General features: G+C 47.6%; 1 protein-coding gene across 3 annotated transcripts in view; it reads right to left on the reverse strand.

Annotated features, from left to right (window-relative positions):
* The window catches only part of RNASET2 (ribonuclease T2), a 206,181-nt gene that overhangs the window by 87,510 nt on the left and 97,593 nt on the right, over nt 1-21,078 (reverse strand). For all 3 annotated transcript variants that reach the window (XM_063917598.1, XM_063917596.1, XM_063917597.1), the window contains one exon: nt 14,665-14,722. In XM_063917598.1, coding sequence (XP_063773668.1) covers nt 14,665-14,722 — 58 coding nt within the window. The remainder of the gene's footprint in view (nt 1-14,664; nt 14,723-21,078) is intronic.

Below are 21,078 nucleotides of genomic sequence, written 5' to 3' on the forward strand. Positions count from 1 at the left end.
GAAGTGCGAACGTCTGTGCAGCAGAGCGCCTGCAAAAACATTGTGTGCAAAACAAGACCAGCCCTGGACTTACTCTTCGTGTGCGTTGATTTTAACGATGGAGGGTTGGCCTTTGACCCGCCCGCCCAGCGTTCGCCCAACCACGCATGCGTTTTCCCTGGCACGCCTGCGTTTTTCTAAGCACTCCCTGAAAACGGTCAGTTGACACCCAGAATTGGCCCCCTTCCTGTCAATCTTCTTGCGGCCGCCAGTGCGAATGAAAACGTCGCTAGAACCTGTGCAAAACCACAAAGGACTTTGTACCCGTACGTCGCGCGTGTGCATTGCGGTGCATATGCATGCGCAGAAATGCCGATTTTTAGATGATTGCTGCACTGCGAACAACGGCAGCTAGTGATCAACTCGGAATGACCCCCCCCCCCCTTAAGTATTGAATGAGGAATGAGAGATTGTTATTGGTGCCAGTCCTTACAAGTAAAGTAGGAGTCAGAGATAATGGAAACTGTTCCTTTCTGCTTTTGGCTGTTGAATATATTAAGCCGCACAACCAATGAGAGAATTACTAAATTATCCTTGGCTCAGACTGAAAGAGAGATTAGCAGAGGAATTGATGTTTTATATACATCTCCGCAGCAGAGCTGCATCAGCTGTCATGAATATGCATCAAAGTTGTAGTTTCTGATTCACATATTTGTTTTACGTTTGTTTTACATTGCTACTACATAGTACATACAGTAACAATCTATCTTATGAATAACCATTTAGTCCAATGACAATCCACAAGTGTATCCACATAAATCACATGTAGTTTGATAAGAGACAGTTGTATACATATATATCATATTTACCGGCAAAAAAGTGGGACAATGGCCCTCATTCCGAGTTGATCGCTCGCTAGCTGCTTTTAGCAGCATTGCAAACGCTAGGCCGCCGCCCTCTGGGAGTGTATCTTAGCTTAGCAGAATTGCGAACGAAAGATTAGCAGAACTGCTTGAAAATATTTTCCAGCAGTTTCTGAGCAGCTCCAGACCTACTCCTAGATTGCGATCACCTCAATCCATTTAGTTCCTGGTTTGACGTCACAAACACGCCCTGCGCTTGGCCAGCCACTCCCCCGTTTCCCCAGCCACTCCTGCGTTTTACCTTGACACGCCTGCGTTTTTTAGCACACTCCCGGAAAACAGTTTCCGCCCAGAAACACCCACTTCCTGTCAATCACTCACCGATCAGCAGAACGACTGAAAAGCGCTGCACGACCCTGTGTAAAATGACTTAGTTTTGTGTGAAACTACTTGGCGCATGCGCCCTGCGACCCATATGCATGCGCAGAACAGCCGGATTTTAGCCTGATCGCTATGCTGCGAAAAACGGCAGGGAGCGAGCAACTCGGAATGACCCCCAAAATGCATGAGAGACCTGTGCTCGTATGGTTATTATAACATTTCAACATAAAATGACCGATAGGGTCTTGTATAAACATATACACCATAACTTGCTACAGGGTTTGAGACAGAGGGGTCTATTTACTAGGCCTTATATGGAGATAACGTACCAGCCAACCAGCTCCTGTTAATTTTCAATCCCAGCCTGTGACATGATACTTAGGAGCTGACTGGCTGGTACTTTATCTACGTCTACTTTGTCTCTGTTCAAGGCTTAGTAAATAGACCCCAGAACGTGATATTGAGCTGTCCATATAGTTATGCAGAAGTGTATTATGCCACAAGCAATGCTCTACACAATCAGCATATTAAAGAGCAGCATACTGGTCCCGAGTACAGGGGTATCTCGCTATGCGTAAATCGCGGGAATACCCTTCAGTTTCCTTGACATACATAGCGCCTCACCTGGCGAAATGTATTTCTCCCAAGGAAGGAGCTCACGAACCACGAGGTAGGGGAGACTGACCCCGTGATGCGACAGACTAGAGGCAGAAGGTGAACAATATTCAATGCTCAACGGCTCAAAGAGGAGACTGGGGGTGAGCTGGGAGCAGGAAGGGGAGGACCGGGCAAAGACTGCACTCTGGGCCCATGAGGTAGCAGTGTGACCCAGCAGAGAGTCCTTCTAGTTGGCTGGTGTATGGCCAGCTTAAAACCGTTGCAGCAGTGTGCGACTCAGAATCAGCCCCCATCCCAAATCTCATCAAAGAGCATGCATAAATAAGAATTTACTTACCGATAATTCTATTTCTCATAGTCCGTAGTGGATGCTGGGGACTCCGTAAGGACCATGGGGAATAGCGGCTCCGCAGGAGACTGGGCACATCTAAAGAAAGCTTTAGGACTAACTGGTGTGCACTGGCTCCTCCCCCTATGACCCTCCTCCAAGCCTCAGTTAGGATACTGTGCCCGGACGAGCGTACACAATAAGGAAGGATTTTGAATCCCGGGTAAGACTCATACCAGCCACACCAATCACACCGTATAACTTGTGATCTGAACCCAGTTAACAGCATGATAACAGAGGAGCCTCTGAAAAGATGGCTCCCAACAATAATAACCCGATTTTTGTAACAATAACTATATACAAGTATTGAGACAATCCGCACTTGGGATGGGCGCCCAGCATCCACTACGGACTACGAGAAATAGAATTATCGGTAAGTAAATTCTTATTTTCTCTAACGTCCTAAGTGGATGCTGGGGACTCCGTAAGGACCATGGGGATTATACCAAAGCTCCCAAACGGGCGGGAGAGTGCGGATGACTCTGCAGCACCGAATGAGAGAACTCCAGGTCCTCCTCAGCCAGGGTATCAAATTTGTAGAATTTAGCAAACGTGTTTGCCCCTGACCAAGTAGCTGCTCGGCAAAGTTGTAAAGCCGAGACCCCTCGGGCAGCCGCCCAAGATGAGCCCACTTTCCTTGTGGAACGGGCTTTTACAGATTTTAGCTGTGGCAGGCCTGCCACAGAATGTGCAAGCTGAATTGTACTACAAATCCAACGAGCAATAGTCTGCTTAGAAGCAGGAGCACCCAGCTTGTTGGGTGCATACAGGATAAACAGCGAGTCAGATTTCCTGACTCCAGCCGTCCTGGAAATATTTTCAGGGCCCTGACAACATCCAGCAACTTGGATTCCTCCAAGTCCCTAGTAGCCGCAGGCACCACAATAGGTTGGTTCAGGTGAAAACGCTGGAACCACCTTAGGGAGAAACTGAGGACGAGTCCTCAATTCCGCCCTGTCCGAATGGAAAATCAGATAAGGGCTTTTACAGGATAAAGCCGCCAATTCTGACACGCGCCTGGCCCAGGCCAGGGCCAACAGCATGACCACTTTCCATGTGAGATATTTTAACTCCACAGATTTAAGTGGTTCAAACCAATGTGACTTTTGGAACCCAAACTACATTGAGATCCCAAAATGCCACTGGAGGCACAAAAGGAGGCTGTATATGCAGTACCCCTTTTACAAACGTCTAAACTTCAGGGACTGAAGCTAGTTCTTTTTTGGAAGAAAATTGACAGGGCCGAAATCTGAACCTTAATGGACCCCAATTTCAGGCCCATAGACACTCCTGTTTTCAGGAAATGTAGGAATCGACCCAGTTGAATTTCCTCCGTCGGGCCTTACTGGCCTCGCACTACGCAACATATTTTCGCCAATTGCGGTGATAATGTTTTTGCGGTTACATCCTTCCTGGCTTTAGATCAGGATATGGATGACTTCATCCGGAATGCCTTTTTTTTCTTCAGGATCCGGTGTTCAACCGGCATGCCGTCAAACGCAGCCATGGAACAGACAGGGTCCTTGCTGGAGCAGGTCCCTTCTTAGAGGTAGAGGCCACGGATCCTCCGTGAGCATCTCTTGAAGTTCCGGTTACCAAGTCCTTCTTGGCCAATCCGGAGCCACGAATATAGTGCTTTCTCCTCTCCATCTTATCAATCTCAGTACCTTGGGTATGAGAGGCAGAGGAGGGAACACATACACTGACTGGTACACCCACGGTGTTACCAGAGCGTCTACAACTATTGCCTGAGGGTCTCTTGACCTGGCGCAATACCTGTCGAGTTTTTTAATCATGTGGACGACTTCTGGGTGAAGTCCCCACTCTCCCGGGTGGAGGTCGTGCTGAGGAAGTCTGCTTCCCAGTTGTCCACTCCCGGAATGAATACTGTTGACAGTGCTATCACATGATTTTCCGCCCAGCGAAGAATCCCTGCAGCTTCTGCCATTGCCCTCCTGCTTCTTGTGCCACCCTGTCTGTTTACGTGGGTGACTGCCATGATGTTGTCCGACTGGATCAACACCGGCTGACCTTGAAGCAGAGGTCTTGCTAAGCTTAGAGCATTGTAAATGGCCCTTAGCTTCAGGATATTTTTGTGAAGTGATGTATCCAGGCTTGACCCTAAGCCCTGGATATTCCTTCCCTGTGTGACTGCTCCCCAGCCTCGCAGGCTGGCATCCGTGGTCACCAGGACCCAGTCCTGAATGCCGAATCTGCGGCCCTCTAGAAGATGAGCACTCTGCAACCACCACAGGATGGATACCCTTGTCCTTGGTGACAGGGTTATCCGCTGATGCATCTGAAAATGCGACCCGGACCATTTGTCCAGTAGGTTCCACTGGAAAGTTCTTGCGTGGAATCTAACGAATGGGATTGCTTCGTAGGAAGCCACCATTTTTACCCAGAACCCTTGTGCATTGATGCACTGAGACTTGGTTCGGTTTTAGGAGGTTCCTGACTAGCTCGGATAACTCCCTGGCTTTCTCTTCCGGGAGAAACACCTTTTTTCTGGACTGTGTCCAGGAACATCCCTAGGAAACAGAAGACAAGTCGTCGGAACCAGCTGCGATTTTGGAATATTGAGAATCCAATCGTGCTGCCGCAACACTACCTGAGATAGTGCTATACCGACTTCCAACTGTTCCCTGGATCTTACCCTTATCAGGTAATCGTCCAAGTAAGGGATAACTAAAATTCCCTTCCTTCGAAGGGATATCATTTCGGCCATTACCTTGGTAAAGTCCCGGGGTGCCGTGGACCATCCCTACGGCAGCGTCTGAACTGATAGTGACAGTTCTGTACCATAACCTGAGGTACCCTTGGTGAGAAGGGTAAATTTTGACATGAAGGTAAGCATCCTTGATGTCCCGAGACATCATGTAGTCCCCTTCTTCCAGGTTCGCAATCACTGCTCTGAGTGACTCAATCTTGAATTTGAACCTCTGTATGTAAGTGTTCAAAGATTTTAGATTTTAGATTTAGATTTAAAATCGGTCTCACCGAGCCGTCTGGCTTCGGTACCACAATAGTGTGGAATAATACCCCTTTCCCTGTTGCAGGAGGGGTACCTTGATTATCACCTGCTGGGAATACAGCTTGTGAATGGCTTCCAAAACTGCCTCCCTGTCAGAGGGAGACGTCGGTAAAGCCGACTTTTGGAAACGGCGAGGGGGAGACGTCTCGAATTCCAATATGTACCCTTGAGATATTACCTGAAGGATCCAGGGGTCTACTTGCGAGTGAGCCCACTGCGCACTGAAATTCATTGAGAACGGGCCCCCACCGTGCCTGAGCTTGTAAGGCCCTAGCGTCATACTGAGGGCTTGGCAGAGGCGGGAAAGGGTTTCTGTTCCTGGGAACTGGCTAATCTCTTCAGCCTTTTTCCTCTCCCTCTGTCACGAGCAGAAAAGAGGAACCTTTTGTCCGCTTGCCAACAAAGGACTGCGCCTGATAATACGGCGTCTTATTTTGAGAGGCGACCTGGGGTACAAACGTGGATTTCCCAGTTGTTGCCGTGTCCACCAGGTCTAAAAGACTGACCCCAAATGTCCCTTTTCAAAGGCAATACTTCCAAATGCCGTTTGGAATCCGCATCACCTGACCATTTTACTGGTAGAATTGGACAACGCACTTATACTTGATGCCAGTCGGCAAATATTCCGCTGTGCATCATGCATATATAGAAATGCATCTTTTAAATGCTCTATAGGCAATAATATACTATCCTTATCTAAGATATCAATATTTCCAGTCAGGGAATCCGACCATGCCAACCCAGCACTGCACCTCCAGGCTGAGGCGATTGCTGGTCGCAGTATAACACCAGTATGTGTGTGAATACATTTTTGGATACCCTCCTGCTTTCTATCAGCAGGATCCTTAAGGGCGGCCATCTCATGAGAGGGTAGAGCCCTTGTTCTTACAAGCGTGTGAGCGCCTTATCCCCCCTAGGGGGTGTTTCCCAACGCACCCTAACCTCTGGCGGGAAAGGGTATACACCAATACTTTTTAGGAAATTATCAATTGTTATCGGGGGGAAACCCACGCATCATCACACACCTCATTTTATTTCTCAGATTCAGGAAAACTACAGGTAGTTTTTCCCTCACCGAACATAATACCCCTTTTTGGTGGTACTCGTATTATCAGAAATGTATAAAACATTTTCCATTGTCTCAATCATGTAACGTGTGGCCCTACTGGAAATCACGGTTGTCTCTTCACCGTCCACACAGGAGTCAGTATCCGTGTCGGCGTCTGTATCTGCCATCTGAGGTAACGGGCGCTTTAGAGCCCCTGACGGCCTATGAGACGTCTGGACAGGCACAAGCTGAGTAGCCGGCTGTCTCATGTCAACCACTGTTTTTTTTGTTTTTTTATACAGAGCTGACACTGTCACGTAATTTTCAACAGTTCCTCCACTCAGGTGTCGACCCCCTAGGTGGTGACATCACTGTTACAGACACTCTGCTCCGTCTCCACATCATTTTTCTCCTCATACATGTCGACACAAACGTACCGACACACAGCACACACACAGGGAATGCTCTGATAGAGGACAGGACCCCACTAGCCCTTTGGGGAGACAGAGGGAGAGTATGCCAGCACACACCAGAGCGCTATATATATATATATATATATATATATATATATACAGGGATAACCTTATATAAGTGTTTTTCCCCTTATAGCTGCTGTATGTTTTAATACTGCGCCTAATTAGTGCCCCCCTCTCTTTTTTTAACCCTTTCTGTAGTGTAGTGACTGCAGGGAAGAGCCAGGGAGCTTCCCTCCAACTGAGCTGTGAGGGAAAATGGCGCCAGTGTGCTGAGGAGATAGGCTCCGCCCCCTTTTCGGCGGCCTTATCTCCCGTTTTTCTGTATATTCTGGCAGGGGTTAAATGCATCCATATAGCCCAGGAGCTATATGTGATGTATTTTTTGCCATGTAAGGTATTTTTAACATGTTTTATTGCGTCTCAGGGCGCCCCCCCCAGCGCCCTGCACCCTCAGTGACCGGAGTATGAAGTGTGCTGAGAGCAATGGCGCACTGCTGCAGTGCTGTGCGCTACCTTATTGAAGACAGGAACGTCTTCTGCCGCCGATTTTTCCGGACCTCTTCGCTCTTCTGGCTCTGTAAGGGGGCCGGCGGCGCGGCTCCGGGACCCATCCAGGCTGGGCCTGTGATCGTCCCTCTGGAGCTAATGTCCAGTAGCCAAGAAGCCCAATCCACTCTGCACTCAGGTGAGTTCGCTTCTTCTCCCCTTAGTCCCTCGATGCAGTGAGCCTGTTGCCAGCAGGTCTCACTGAAAATAACAAACCTAAACTAAAACTTTCACTAAGAAGCTCAGGAGAGCCCCTAGTGTGCACCCTTCTCGTCGGGCACAGAAATCTAACTGAGGCTTGGAGGAGGGTCATAGGGGGAGGAGCCAGTGCACACCAGTTAGTCCTAAAGCTTTCTTTAGATGTGCCCAGTCTCCTGCGGAGCCGCTATTCCCCATGGTCCTTACGGAGTCCCCAGCATCCACTTAGGACGTTAGAGAAAAGGGGTAAATGAACAACAGAAAATAGGATTTTAATACCTACCGGTAAATCCTTTTCTCTTAGTCCGTAGAGGATGCTGGGGTCACTTCAAGAACCATGGGGTATAGACGGCATCCGCAGGAGACATGGGCACTTTAAGACTTTCAAATGGGTGTGACCTGGCTCCTCCCTCTATGCCCCTCCTCCAGACTCCAGTTATAGGAACTGTGCCCAGGGAGACGGACATTTCAAGGAAAAGGATTTATTGTTAAACTAAGGTGAGATACATACCAGCTCACCCCACAAGCACGCCGTACAACATGGCATTCGACACAACGCAAGTCAACGGCATGAACAACATCAGCAACAGGCTGACTATAAACGTAACACAACATATGTGTAACCATAACTAATAACTGTAGAAACAGTATGCACTGGGACGGGCGCCCAGCATCCTCTACGGACTAAGAGAAAAGGATTTACCGGAAGGTATTAAAATCCTATTTTCTCATACGTCCTAGAGGATGCTGGGGTCACTTCAAGTACCCTGGGGTTTATACCAAAGTTCTAGAACGGGCGGAAGAGTGCGGATGACTCTGCAGCACCGATTGACCAAACATGAGGGCCTCATCAGCCAGGGTATCAAACTTGTAGAACTTCGCAAAGGTGTTTGATCCCGACCAAGTAGCCGCTCGGCAAAGTTGTAATGCCGTGACCCCCCGGGCCGCCGCCCAGGACGAGCCCACCTTTCTGGTAGAATGGGCCTTCACCGATTTCGGTAACGGCAATCCAGCTGTAGAATGAGCTTACTGAATCATATGACAGATCCAGCGCGCAATAGTCTGCTTGGAAGCAGGAGCCCCAATTTTGTTGTGAGCATACAGGACAAACAGAGCCTCCGTTTGGATCCAGCGCGCAATAGTCTGCTTGGAAGCAGGAGGCCCAATTTTGTTGTGAGCATACAGAACAAACAGAGCCTCCGTTTTCCTAAACTGAGCCGTTCTGGCCACATAAATTTTCAAAGCTCTGACTACGTCGAGAAACTTAGATTCCAGCCAGGTGTCAGTAGCCACTGGCACCACAATAGGTTGGTTCATGTGGAACGACGAAACCACTTTCGGCAGAAACTGCTGACGAGTCCTCAACTCTGCTCTATCTTCATGGAAGATCAAATTAGGACTCTTGTGAGACATGGCCGCCAATTCAGACACCCGCCTGGCGGATGCCAAGGCCAACAGCATGACCACTTTCCAAGTGAGGAATTTCAACTCCACCTTTTGTAAAGGTTCAAACCAATGAGACTGAAGGAATTGCAACACCACATTAAGATCCTACGGTGCCACAGGGGGCACAAAGGGAGGTTGGATGTGCAACACGCCTTTCACAAAAGTCTGAACTTCTGGAAAGAAGGCCAATTGTTTTTGGAAGAAAACTGATAAGGCTGAAATTGGTACTTTAATGGAGCCCAACTTTAGGCCCGCATCCACACCGGCTTGTAGAAAATGGAGAAAACGTCCTAACTGAAATTCTTCCGTAGGAGCCTTTTTGGATTCACACCAAGACACGTATTTTCTCCAAATACGGTGGTAATATTTAGACGTTACTCCTTTCCTGGCCTGAATAAGAGTGGGGATGACTTCCTTGGGAATACCCTTTCGGGCTAGGATCCGGCGTTCAACCTCCAAGCCGTCAAACGAAGTTACGGTAAGTCTTGGAACACGCACAGCCCCTGCTGTAACAGGTCCTCCCTCAGAGGAAGAGGCCAGGGATCTCCTATGAGTAATTCCTGAAGATCTGGATACCAAGCCCTCCTTGGCCAGTCTGGAACAATGAGGATCGCTTGAACCTTTGTTCTTCTTATGATCTTTATCACTTTTGGAATGAGTGGAAGCGGAGGAAACACGTACACCGACTGAAACACCCACGGTGTCACTAGGGCATCCACCGCTATTGCTTGAGGGTCTCTCAACCTGGAACAATCTCTCTGAAGTTTCTTGTTGAGGCGAGATGCCATCACGTCTATTTGAGGAATTCCCAAAAGACTTGTCACTTCTGCAAAGACCTCTTGATGAAGACCCCACTCTCCTGGATGGAGATAGTGTCTGCTGAGGAAATCTGCTTCCCAGTTGTCCACTCCTGGAATGAAGATCGCTGACAGAGCGCTTGTATGCCTTACCGCCCAACGGAGAACCTTTGTGGCCTCTGCCATAGCCACTCTGCTCTTTGTTCCGCCCTGGCGGTTTATGTACGCTACTGCTGTTATGTTGTCCGACTGAATCAAGACGGACTGATTGCGAAGATGATGTTCCACTTGCAGAAGGCCGTTGTGAATGGCCCTTAACTCCAGAACGTTTATGAGTAGACACATTCCCTGGCTTGACAATCTTCCCTGGAAGCTTTTTCCCTGTGTGACTGCACCCCAGCCTCGGAGACTCGCATATGTGGTCACTAAGATCCAGTCCTGGATCCCGAACCTGCGTCCCTCTAGGAGGTGAGAGCTGTGCAGCCACCACAGGAGTGAGATTCTGGTCTTGGAAGACAGGATTATCCTTCAGTGCATGTGCAGATGGGAACCGGACCACTTGTCCAACAGGTCCCACTGAAACACTCTGGCATGGAATCTGCCAAACTGAATGGCCTCGTAGGCCGTCACCATTTTCCCCAGTAACCGAGTGCATTGACGGATCGATACTCTTGGCGGTTTCAGGATTTGTCTGACCAGGTTCTGAATTTCCAGAGCCTTTTCCACTGGAAGAAAAACTCTCTGTAATTCTGTGTCCAGAATCATTCCCAGAAACGACAGCCGTCTCGTCGGAACCAACTGTGATTTTGGCAAGTTTAGGAGCCAACCATGTCGCTGCAGAATTGTCAGAGATAGCGTAATGTTCTGCAGTACTTGTTCCCTGGATCTCGCCTTTATCAGGAGATCGTCCAAGTACGGGATAATGTGACTCCTTGCTTGCGCAGGAGAACCATCATTTCGGCCATTACCTTGGAGAAAACCCTCGGAGCCGTGGACAGACCAAACGGCAACGTCTGAAATTGGTAATGACAATCCTGAACTGCAAACCTCATGTAAGCCTGATGTGGAGGATATATGGGAACATGTAAGTAGGCATCCTTTATGTCGACCGACACCATAAAATCCCCCTCCTCCAGACTGGAGATCACTGCCCGGAGAGACTCCATCTTGAATTTGAATTTTTTTTTAGGTAGAAATTGAGGGATTTGAGGTTCAGGATTGGTCTGACTGAGCCGTCTGGCTTCGGGACCACGAACAGGCTCGAATAAAAGCCTTCTCCCTTTTGCGACGGGGTAACCCTGACAATGACTTGATTTTGACACAATTTTTGTATTGTGGCGCATGCCACCTCCCTGTCCGGAAGAGAAACTGGTAAGGCCGATTTGAAAAATCGGCGAGGGGGAACGTCTTGAAACTCCAGTTTGAACCCCATGGATACTATTTCTAAAACCCATGGGTCCAGGGCCAAACGAGCCCAGAACTGACTGAAGAACCTGAGACGTGCCCCCACCGGTGCGGACTCCCGCAGAGGAGCCCCAGCGTCATGCGGTGGATTTGGCAGAAGCCCGGGAGGACTTCTGCTCCTGGGAACCGGCCCCGGCCGGTGATCGTTTACCTTTTCCCTTTCCTCTAGTAGCAAGGAAGGAAGACCCTCGGCCTTTTCTGTATTTATTGGGCCGAAAGGACTGCATCTGATAGTGGTGTGCTTTCTTTTGTGGTGCAGGCACATAAGGTAAAAATTATGACTTACCCGCGGTAGCCGTAGATACCAACTCAGCGAGGCCATCACCAAACAATACACCACCTTTATACGGTAGAGTCTCTATAGCTTTCTTAGAGTCAGCATCAGCATTCCATTGATGAATCCACAATGTTCTCCTAGCTGAGACTGCCATGGCAGTGGCCCTTGATCCCAAGAGGCCAATATCCCTCGCAGCTTCCTTTAGGTAGACTGCAGCATCCCTGATATAACCTAGTGTCAAAAGAACACTATCACTATTCAGGGTAATCTATTTCATATGACAAGTTATCTGCCCATTTTTCGATAGCGCTACTCACCCAGGCAGATGCAATGGCTGGTCTGAGTAGCGTACCCGTGGTGACAAATGGATTTTCAATGTATTTTCCTGCCTACGATCCGCAGGATCCTTTAGGGCTGCGGTGTCAGGGGACGGAAGAGCCACCTTTTTGGACAGCCGAGATAGAGCTTTGTCCACAATGGGGGGTGACTCACATTTTTCCCTATCCCCAGAGGGAAAAGGATACGCCACTGGAATCCTTTTGGGAATCTGAAACCTTTTGTCAGGATTTTCCCAAACCTTTTCGCAAAGCGTGTTCAGCTCATGAGAGGGAGGAAACGTTACCTCAGGTTTCTTTCCCTTATAATATACAGACCCTAGTATCAGGAACAGCAGGGTCCTCAGTGATATGTAATACGTCTTTAATTACCACAATCATGTACTGAATGCTCTTTGCCAGTTTTGGATCTAATCTGGCATCACTATAGTCGACACTTGAGTCAGTGTCTGTGTCGGTATCCGTGTCAGCCAACTGGACAAATTAACGTTTTTGTGACCCCGAGGGGGTCTGGACTTGAAACAACACATCCTCTACGGATTTCTTCCATGCCTGGTTCTGAGACTCAGATTTATCCAATCTCTTATTTATCAGAGCCACATTAGCATTCAGAGCACTCAACACATTCACCCAATCAGGTGTCGGCGGTGCCGACAGGGTCACTCCCGCAGCCGTTTGTGTCCCTAACATAGTCTCCTCCTGGGAAGAGCACTCCGCCTCAGACATGCCGACACACGTGCACTCACCACACTGGGCCTATAGGGCACAGACCCACAGTAAAGCCTGTCAGAGAGACACAGAGGGAGATATTGCCAGCTCACACCCCAGCGCCCAATCCCGGTTTGAAAACACCACAGTAAATGTCTCAGACCTGCAGTGCTTTTATAAGTTACATATAATGCACCAAAATAACTGTGCCCCCCCGTTTTGCACCCTGTTACTTGTACAGCAGTGTGAGGAAGGACCAGCATCTCTGCAGCCTTGTGTAGAGAAAATGGCGCCGGGCTGTGTGCTGTGAGGGCTAAGCTCCGCCCCCGTAATGGCGCGCTTCAGACCCGCTCTTTTAAAAAAAACCATTATACTGGCGGGGGTCCGGACAGTGCCCTGGCACTTAGTCCGCTCTTGCCAGGTAGTTATTGAGGCTAAAAAGCTGCCCTAGGGCGGCCCCCCACCGCGCCCTGCACCCTGTAGTGCCGCTGTGTAGTGGGAGCATGGCGCGCAGCGTGCAATTGCTGTGCGGGACCTCAAAGCCGTCACTGAAGTCTTCTGATCTTCTTCTACTCACCTGTCTTCTGACTTCTGGCTCTGTAAGGGGGGTGACGGTGGGCTCTGGGAACGATCTAGGCGTGCCTAGCGTTCAGACCCTCAGGAGCTAATGGTGTATTGTAGCCAAAGAAGCAGGGTCTTTAAACTCACAGAAGTAGGTCTGACTTCTCTCCCCTAAGTCCCACGAAGCAGGGAGTCTGTTGCCAGCAGTTCTCCCTGAACATAAAAAACCTAACATAAAGTCTTTTCCGAGAAACTCAGTAGAGCTCCTCAGTGTGCATCCAGTCTGCCTGGGCACATATTCTAAACTGGAGTCTGGAGGAGGGGCATAGAGGGAGGAGCCAGTTCACAACCCTTTGAAAGTCTTAAAGTGCCCATGTCTCCTGCGGATCCCATCTATACCCCATGGCTCTTGAAGTGACCCCAGCATACTCTAGGGCGTATGAGAAATAGATAATGTGGCTTTTGTTAATGCTCAGACAAACAAATCGAAAAATACATGTTTTAGTGCTCTAGTTTAGACAAAAATGTAAACACGCTGTAAGGACAGCACAAGTACAGACAAGAATGGAATGGAATGGAAGTATGAAACATACATGGGGATATGAATGCATGATTACATTTGTGTCTGTAGACTGAAAAGACAAAACTTTTAATTACTGTGAAGAGGACCCAGAACATACAAAACAACTGTGCTCTGAGTATATTTCTTCTCAAAGGAATATTTGAATCTACTCTCTATTATTCCCATTATGCTGGCCAATCAGTCTCACACAAATTCACATCAAGCTTTTCCTGTACATTGGCCCTCATTCCGAGTTGATCGCTCGGTAAAAATCTTCGCATCGCAGCGATTTTCCGCTTAATGCGCATGCGCAATGTTCGCACTGCGACTGCGCCAAGTAAATTTGCTATGTACTTAGGAATTTTACTCACGGCTTTTTTCATCGGTCTGGCGATCGTAATGTGATTGACAGGAAATGGGTGTTACTGGGCGGAAACAGGCCGTTTTATGGGCGTGTGGGAAAAAACGCTACCGTTTCCTGAAAAAACGCAGGAGTGGCCGGAGAAACGGGGGAGTGTCTGGGCGAACGCTGGGTGTGTTTGTGACGTCAAACCAGGAACGACAAGCACTGAACTGATCGCAGATGGCGAGTAAGTCTGGAGCTACTCTGAAACTGCTACGAGGTGTGTAATGGCAATATTGCGAATACATCGTTCGCAATTTTAAGATGCTAAGATTCACTCCCAGTAGGCGGCGGCTTAGCGTGAGCAACTCTGCTAAAATCGCCTTGCGAGCGACCAACTCGGAATGAGGGCCATTAAGTCCTTCCTCCTTTATTATTTTCTTTGCACTCTGCACCCCCTAGCATACCAGAATCTCACCCTAAAATACTTTATATATGCTTTCAGTTACATTAATACTTTACAAACTGTATCTTACATCACCATAACAATATTAACCCAAACCAAAAAATACTGTTCATTTCCCCAAATATGTTAAATTGGTACAGAGAAAGTGAATTTATTCTAGAGCACACAGCATACCTGTATTTCAGAGCAATCAAAAGGCCAGGAATTGTTGCACATTTGTGACTTATCGGGCCTAAAAAAATAAAAATTGAAAACTTCATGCTTGCACAGATAATAGATCATTGGAAATGGAATGCAATTAACATGGTAGGGTCACACACTCAGAATAGAGGAAGATATGGTGAGACAGGCTATACTATAATAGAACATACTAGAGTTCTAAAGTGTAACTACTGTATGTACAATCAAATAAAAATACACAAATTATTAGGTACATGGGAAAAAGAGGAAGAAAAGGAAATGTGAAGGAAGAAAAAAAGAGAGACGTGTAGTGTGAGGAGAAGGAGGGGGGAAGTAGGGGCAATAAATCATACATCTACAAACAGTGTCGGACTGGGGTATGAAGGGCCCACCAGGGAACGCAGTGATAAGGGCCCATATTTAGGGATGTGGCCAGCCACCATCGAGGCTTGGCTAACCATTACAGTGTGCATGTGTTGTCCTCTTTGTAAATATATAGTATGTACAGTAAATACTGCTAGTGCATCAAGATAATGTACAAGATTAGTAACATCAATGCATTTAGAAAATAAAACAAAGTCATGTGCAGTATAATGTAACATATGTATAATGTATAATTCAAGTGCACAGTTTGGAATCTGATCCCTAAAGGAGGTGGTGGACACTGGCAGTGGGGCCTACCGGGGGTTTTCCATGTGTCCCTAGGGGCCAGTCCTACCCTGTCTACAAATAGAACAGAATAAATAACAGAATGGGGTGCAAGTACTTAACCACACACACCGAGCCAGTAATTAAACAATGACTGTGTGCTGGTACATGTATGCGATACCCAGATGTATGCATGGTGTATTGGACTGGTTTCTTCATCATCATCACACTCACCCATATATGCCACAGATACCTACTGTGTCAACTAAACCGCATAATACTATGAGACACCGCATTACACACAACTGGGATGATCAGTTCCTTAAGGACATCTTCATAGGTTTGTCCTAATACAGGTTGAGTATCCCTTATCCAAAATGCTTGGGACCAGCAGTATTTTGGATATGGGATTTTTCCGTATTTTGGAATAATTGCATACCATAATGAGATATCATGGCGATGGGACCTATATCTAAGCACAGAATGCATTTATGTTACATATACACCTTATACACACACAGCCTGAAGGTAATTTTAGCCAATATTTTTTATAACTTTGTGCATTAAACAAAGTGTGTGTACATTCACACAATTAATTTATGTTTCATATACACCTTAAACACACAGCCTGAAGGTCATTTAATACAATATTTTTAATAACTTTGTGTATTAAACAAAGTTTGTGTACATTGAGCCATCAAAAAACAAAGGTTTCACTATCTCACTCCCACTCAAAAAAGTCCGTATTTCGGAATATTCCGTATTTCGGAATATTTGGATATGGGATACTCAACCTGTATAGGCAACCCTCTCCAATACTGTTACTTTATGTGCAGTTAGTTTTATATGTTCTATTTGATGTTTTATGTTTCTAGATTTATGTATTTAGTTCTTGCTATAGGTAGTAAACCTTTTTTAATCTGGTCTCCTGTAAATCATACATGGTTACAAATATAAATTACAGACTTGTATGCATTGATTATTTATTATTACTGCTCTGCAACCAGTTTTATTGAAAAAAATATAAATAATTTATAAAACATAAAACAATATATTGTATGCATCCCGTATATAGCCTTTATATTTCTTGTCTTTAGCAAGTGTAGGATTTTTCAATAGTGTGCTCTGAGTCTCAAATCCAGACTCCAGCCCTGCTAGGCCCCACATCACTACAGTCGACAGCCCTACTAGACCCCTCGCCATTACAGTCTCCAGTCCCGCTAGACCCCTTCCCACTACAGTCTCCAACCCTGCTAGACCCCACCCCACTAGATTGCAGCTCTGTTAGATCCCACGTCACTAGGCTCTAGTCGTGCTAGACCCTGTGCTCCTTGGCTCCAGTCCCGCTGGACCCCACACCACTACAGTCTCCAGCCCTGCTAGACCCCACACCACTACAGTCTCCAGCCCTGCTAGACCCCACCCCACTAGGATCCAGCTGTTAGATCCCACGTCACTAGGCTCTAGTCGTGCTAGACCCTGTGCTCCTTGGCTCCAGTCCCGCTGGACCCCACACCACTACAGTCTCCAGCCCTGCTAGACCCCACACCACTACAGTCTCCAGCCCTGCTAGACCCCACCCCACTAGGATCCAGCTCTGTTAGATCCCACGTCACTAGGCTCTAGTCGTGCTAGACCCTGTGCTCCTTGGCTCCAGTCCCAGTAGACCCCACACCACTACAGTCTCCAGCCCTGCTAGACCTGCACCACTACAGTCTCCATCTCTGCTAGACTTCGTATTCCTACAGTCTCAGCCAAGCTAGACCCAGTACCACTACATTCTCCAACCCTGCTAGGAAAGTTTCCTCTTGTTACACCTACTACATAACTCTCATGATTAATATCAGAAAACACAGGATTGGCCAAAGAATTCGGTTCCAGAAAATGGGGGGGTGTCGCCACAGTTTTCTGTACGTGCTGAGGCCATTGGCTGTGTCCTTGGATGCAGCTTCACTAGCCCCGGCTGCATGTAAGCACCGGCCATTCTGATTACTCACACAGAGTGATCCAACGCTGCATCTTTGGATGTAGCAGATCACAGAAGCCTTTAGGAGGCTTGTATTTACACAAGACACCTGGCATTAGCATTCTTTAGCACAGCTGTTATGTACAAAGATGCAGTGCACATCAATTTTTGAATCAAGCCCTATGAACGGGACAACCCACTGAATCATTATCATCTGTGACCAAGGAGGCAACTCATGCAATTACAGTCTTCCTAGGGTGTTTTACTGTAATACAACAAATTATTGTATATGTGATTAATGTCCAACCTAACAGCAATACACAGCAGAAGCTGTGTATCAATGCCTATTTCCATATAGATTTTAGGCTTGCAAGCAGGGCCTTCCCAAGTCCTAACTAAGTCTGTCTATTACTACCCAATTGTTTTTTCACTGTTGTTTACAATTGTAAAGCGCAATGGAATATGATGCACTATTTAATACCCCTTTCAAACCGCCAGTGCCGGATCCCACACGGGAATTGGAAACGTGTCCTTTCCGGGTGGGATCCGGCATTGGACGCTGCTGCTGGCTTCCCCGACTCGGCAATATGCCGGGCTGGGTTGCCATAGCAGCGGGGGGCGGAGCTGGCAGCGGGGGCGGCGCTGGGAGAAAAGATCATCTCTGCGCCGCCACACCCTGTTGTAGTGAACGGGTCCCGGGTTGCATTGACCCGGGGGCCCGTTTACGCTGCCACTGACCCGGTATTCAACCCGGGCATGCTATTATTGGCAATTTTTAGTAAAGGAAAAATGCGGTTTTCAGGTCATGTTTTTATTACTTAGTCAGAAGCATGCACAGATCAGTGAGATCCGTGCATGCTTCTGTCTGTAAAAGTAAAGAAAGTGTTAAAAAAAAAATTAGGATTTTGGTACCTACCGGTAAATCCTTTTCTATTAGTCCGTAGAGGATGCTGGGGACTCCAAAAGGACCATGGGGTATAGACAGATCCGCAGGAGCTTGGGCACACTATAAAGACTTAAACTGAGTGTGAACTGGCTCCTCCCTCTATGCCCCTCCCCCAGACCTCAGTTAGAAACTGTGCACAGGAGAGATGGACATTTCGAGGAAAGAATTTATAAACACGGTGAGTGTCATACCAGCTCACACCACGAACATACCACAGAACGTGGCATTCAATAGAAAACCAGCCTACGGCATGAAAAAGACACAGCCACATGCTGAGAGAATATGTAACACAACCTGTGTGCCAACACAACCAATAATAAGACACCTCATGCCATGGCCTGAACATCGTCAGCAACAGCCTGACACAGAAGAAACACCACTAAAGGGTAACCACAAACAATAACTGCAGACACAGTACGTACTGGGACGGGCACCCAGCATCCTCTACGGACTAAGAGAAAAGGATTTACCGGTAGGTACCAAAATCTTATTTTCTCATACGTCCTAGAGGATGCTGGGGACTCCAAAAGGACCATGAGGTCAATACCAAAGCTCCAGAACGGGCGGGAGAGTGCGAACGACTCTGCAGCACCGATTTAGCAAACAAAAGGTCCCCCTGAACCAGGGTATCAAACCTGTAGAGCATAGCAAACGCGTTTGAATCCGACCAAGTATCCACTCAACAGAGTTGAACCGCCTAGACTCCTCGGGCCTCCTCCCAGGAGGAGCATATCTTCCCAGTAAAATGGGCCTCCACCGACTTCGGTGACGGCAATCAAGCCGTAGACCGAACATGCCAAATAGCATCACAGATCCAACGTGTAACCGACTGCATAACACAGTCACCCAAACCATACTGGGAACATATCAGACAAACAGAGCCCCTGTTTCTCCAATCTGAACCAAAATGGCGACGTAAATATTCAAATCCCTGGCTACATCGAGAGAATTTGAATCAGCTAATGCCTAAGTAACCGCCGGCATCAAAATAGGCCAAATTCTGCGAAACCCAGAAACCACTCTCGGCAGAACTACTAACCGAGTTCTCAATTCCTTTCAATCCACAGGAAAGATCGAACAAGGCTCTTGTGAGACAAAACCACCACTTCCGACACCCGCCTTGCGGATGTCAAAGCCAAGAGCATGACCACTTTCCAAGAGAGAAATTTTTGTAAAGAAATTATTAGGCCGCACTCCCAAAGTTTAAACTTGCATCCACACCGGTTTGTATCTAGTATGGATAAGAACGACCTAGCTGAAAGACTTCCATAGGAGCCTTCCTGGATACACCCAAAACACATAGTTACGCCCACAACAGTGGTAAAGCTTAGCCGTTACTTCTTTCTTAGCTTGAAGAATTGAGGAAAGGACTACACTGGGAACACCCTTTCGGCTTAGGATATGGCATTCCACCGCCATGACGTCAGCCGCAGCCGCGGTAAGTCTTGAAACACGCCCTGATCTTGTTGTCATAGATCCTCACGTAGAGAAAGAAGGCAGGAATCTTCTATGAGTAAATCATGAAAACCTGGAAAGCAAACCCTCCTTGGCTAGACCGTATCCAAGAGGATCGCCTGAACCTTTGTTCATCCCACGTTTATCACCTTCAAACAAAAATGAAAGCGGAGAGGCCACCTAGACCGACTAAAATCCACAGTGTCACGAGGTTGTCCACTGCTATAGCTTAAGCGTCCCCTGACCTGGAACAATATCCCTGAGGCCTCTCATTGAGGCGAGACGCCAACATATCCAATTGCGACAATCCTCAAAGACTTGTCACGTCTGTGAAAACTTCTCAAAGACGACCGAATTTTTTCCCGGATGGAAATCGCGTCAGCAGAGGAAATCTATTTCTCCGTCGTTCACCTCCGGAACGAAGACTGCTAGTATAGCGTTTACCAGACTCTCCACCCAACGGCAAAACTGCGCATCTTCTGCCATTGCCGCTTTGCTCCTTGTTCCGCCATAGCGGTTTACTTATGTCACTGCTGACAAGTCGTCCAGCAGAACTAACACGGGCAGAACACGAAGACTACGTTTGTCGAAACTAACTCTTAATTCAAGAAAGTTTATAGCAGACAAGCTTTCCAACTCGACCTTATCCCCTGGAAACACGTCCCTTGCAAGTACTGCTCCTCCGTCTCGGAGATCTGTATGCACGGACACCAGGATCTACACCCGGAACCCGAACCTTTATCCCCCTAGAAGGAGAGAACCGAGCAGACACCACAGGAGCGATGTCCTGGCCGTTAGGATTATATACATGTGCGTGTGCAGGTGAGACCCAGACCACATTTCCAACTGGTCTCTTGAAAACCACTCTGGCAATAAAGCCTCTCACCAAAAAAGGCCTCTCCGGCCGCAGCCAACCGGTTAAGTAACGGAACACCTTGATGAAGTGTCGCAGTAAAACCGATCCAACCCTAGATCTTCAGACCCCTTTTTACATGGAAAAACACCGAACTTTTACCGGTCATTATCTACTCTGAAAACCACCTCCAACATCAGTGTCGTTGGAAACAACAGCCAATCCCTGTGTCGAAGAACAGTCAGAGAGAACCAACGATTTGCACCTTCATACAGGGACCACCGGACAATGTCCTGATCCTGACGCACCTCTGTACGGCGTTGTGTACTATCTTCCCTTCCAGAGTGGAACAGCAAGAACTATTAGAAAAACAGTAAGGGGAAACAACCGTAACTCCGAATGTTCCCCTTTGGATTCTATAAATAACCCACAGGTCCTTCCAGTGACTACACAGAACAGGAAAAAGGACGGTATCGAACCGGTTAAAACGACCACATCCCACAAAATAATGCGTCACCAACCGTTGTGAAATAGGCTAAC

The sequence above is a fragment of the Pseudophryne corroboree genome, chromosome 4 (genome assembly GCF_028390025.1).
Source record: "Pseudophryne corroboree isolate aPseCor3 chromosome 4, aPseCor3.hap2, whole genome shotgun sequence".
Classification (NCBI taxonomy): Eukaryota; Metazoa; Chordata; class Amphibia; order Anura; family Myobatrachidae; genus Pseudophryne; species Pseudophryne corroboree.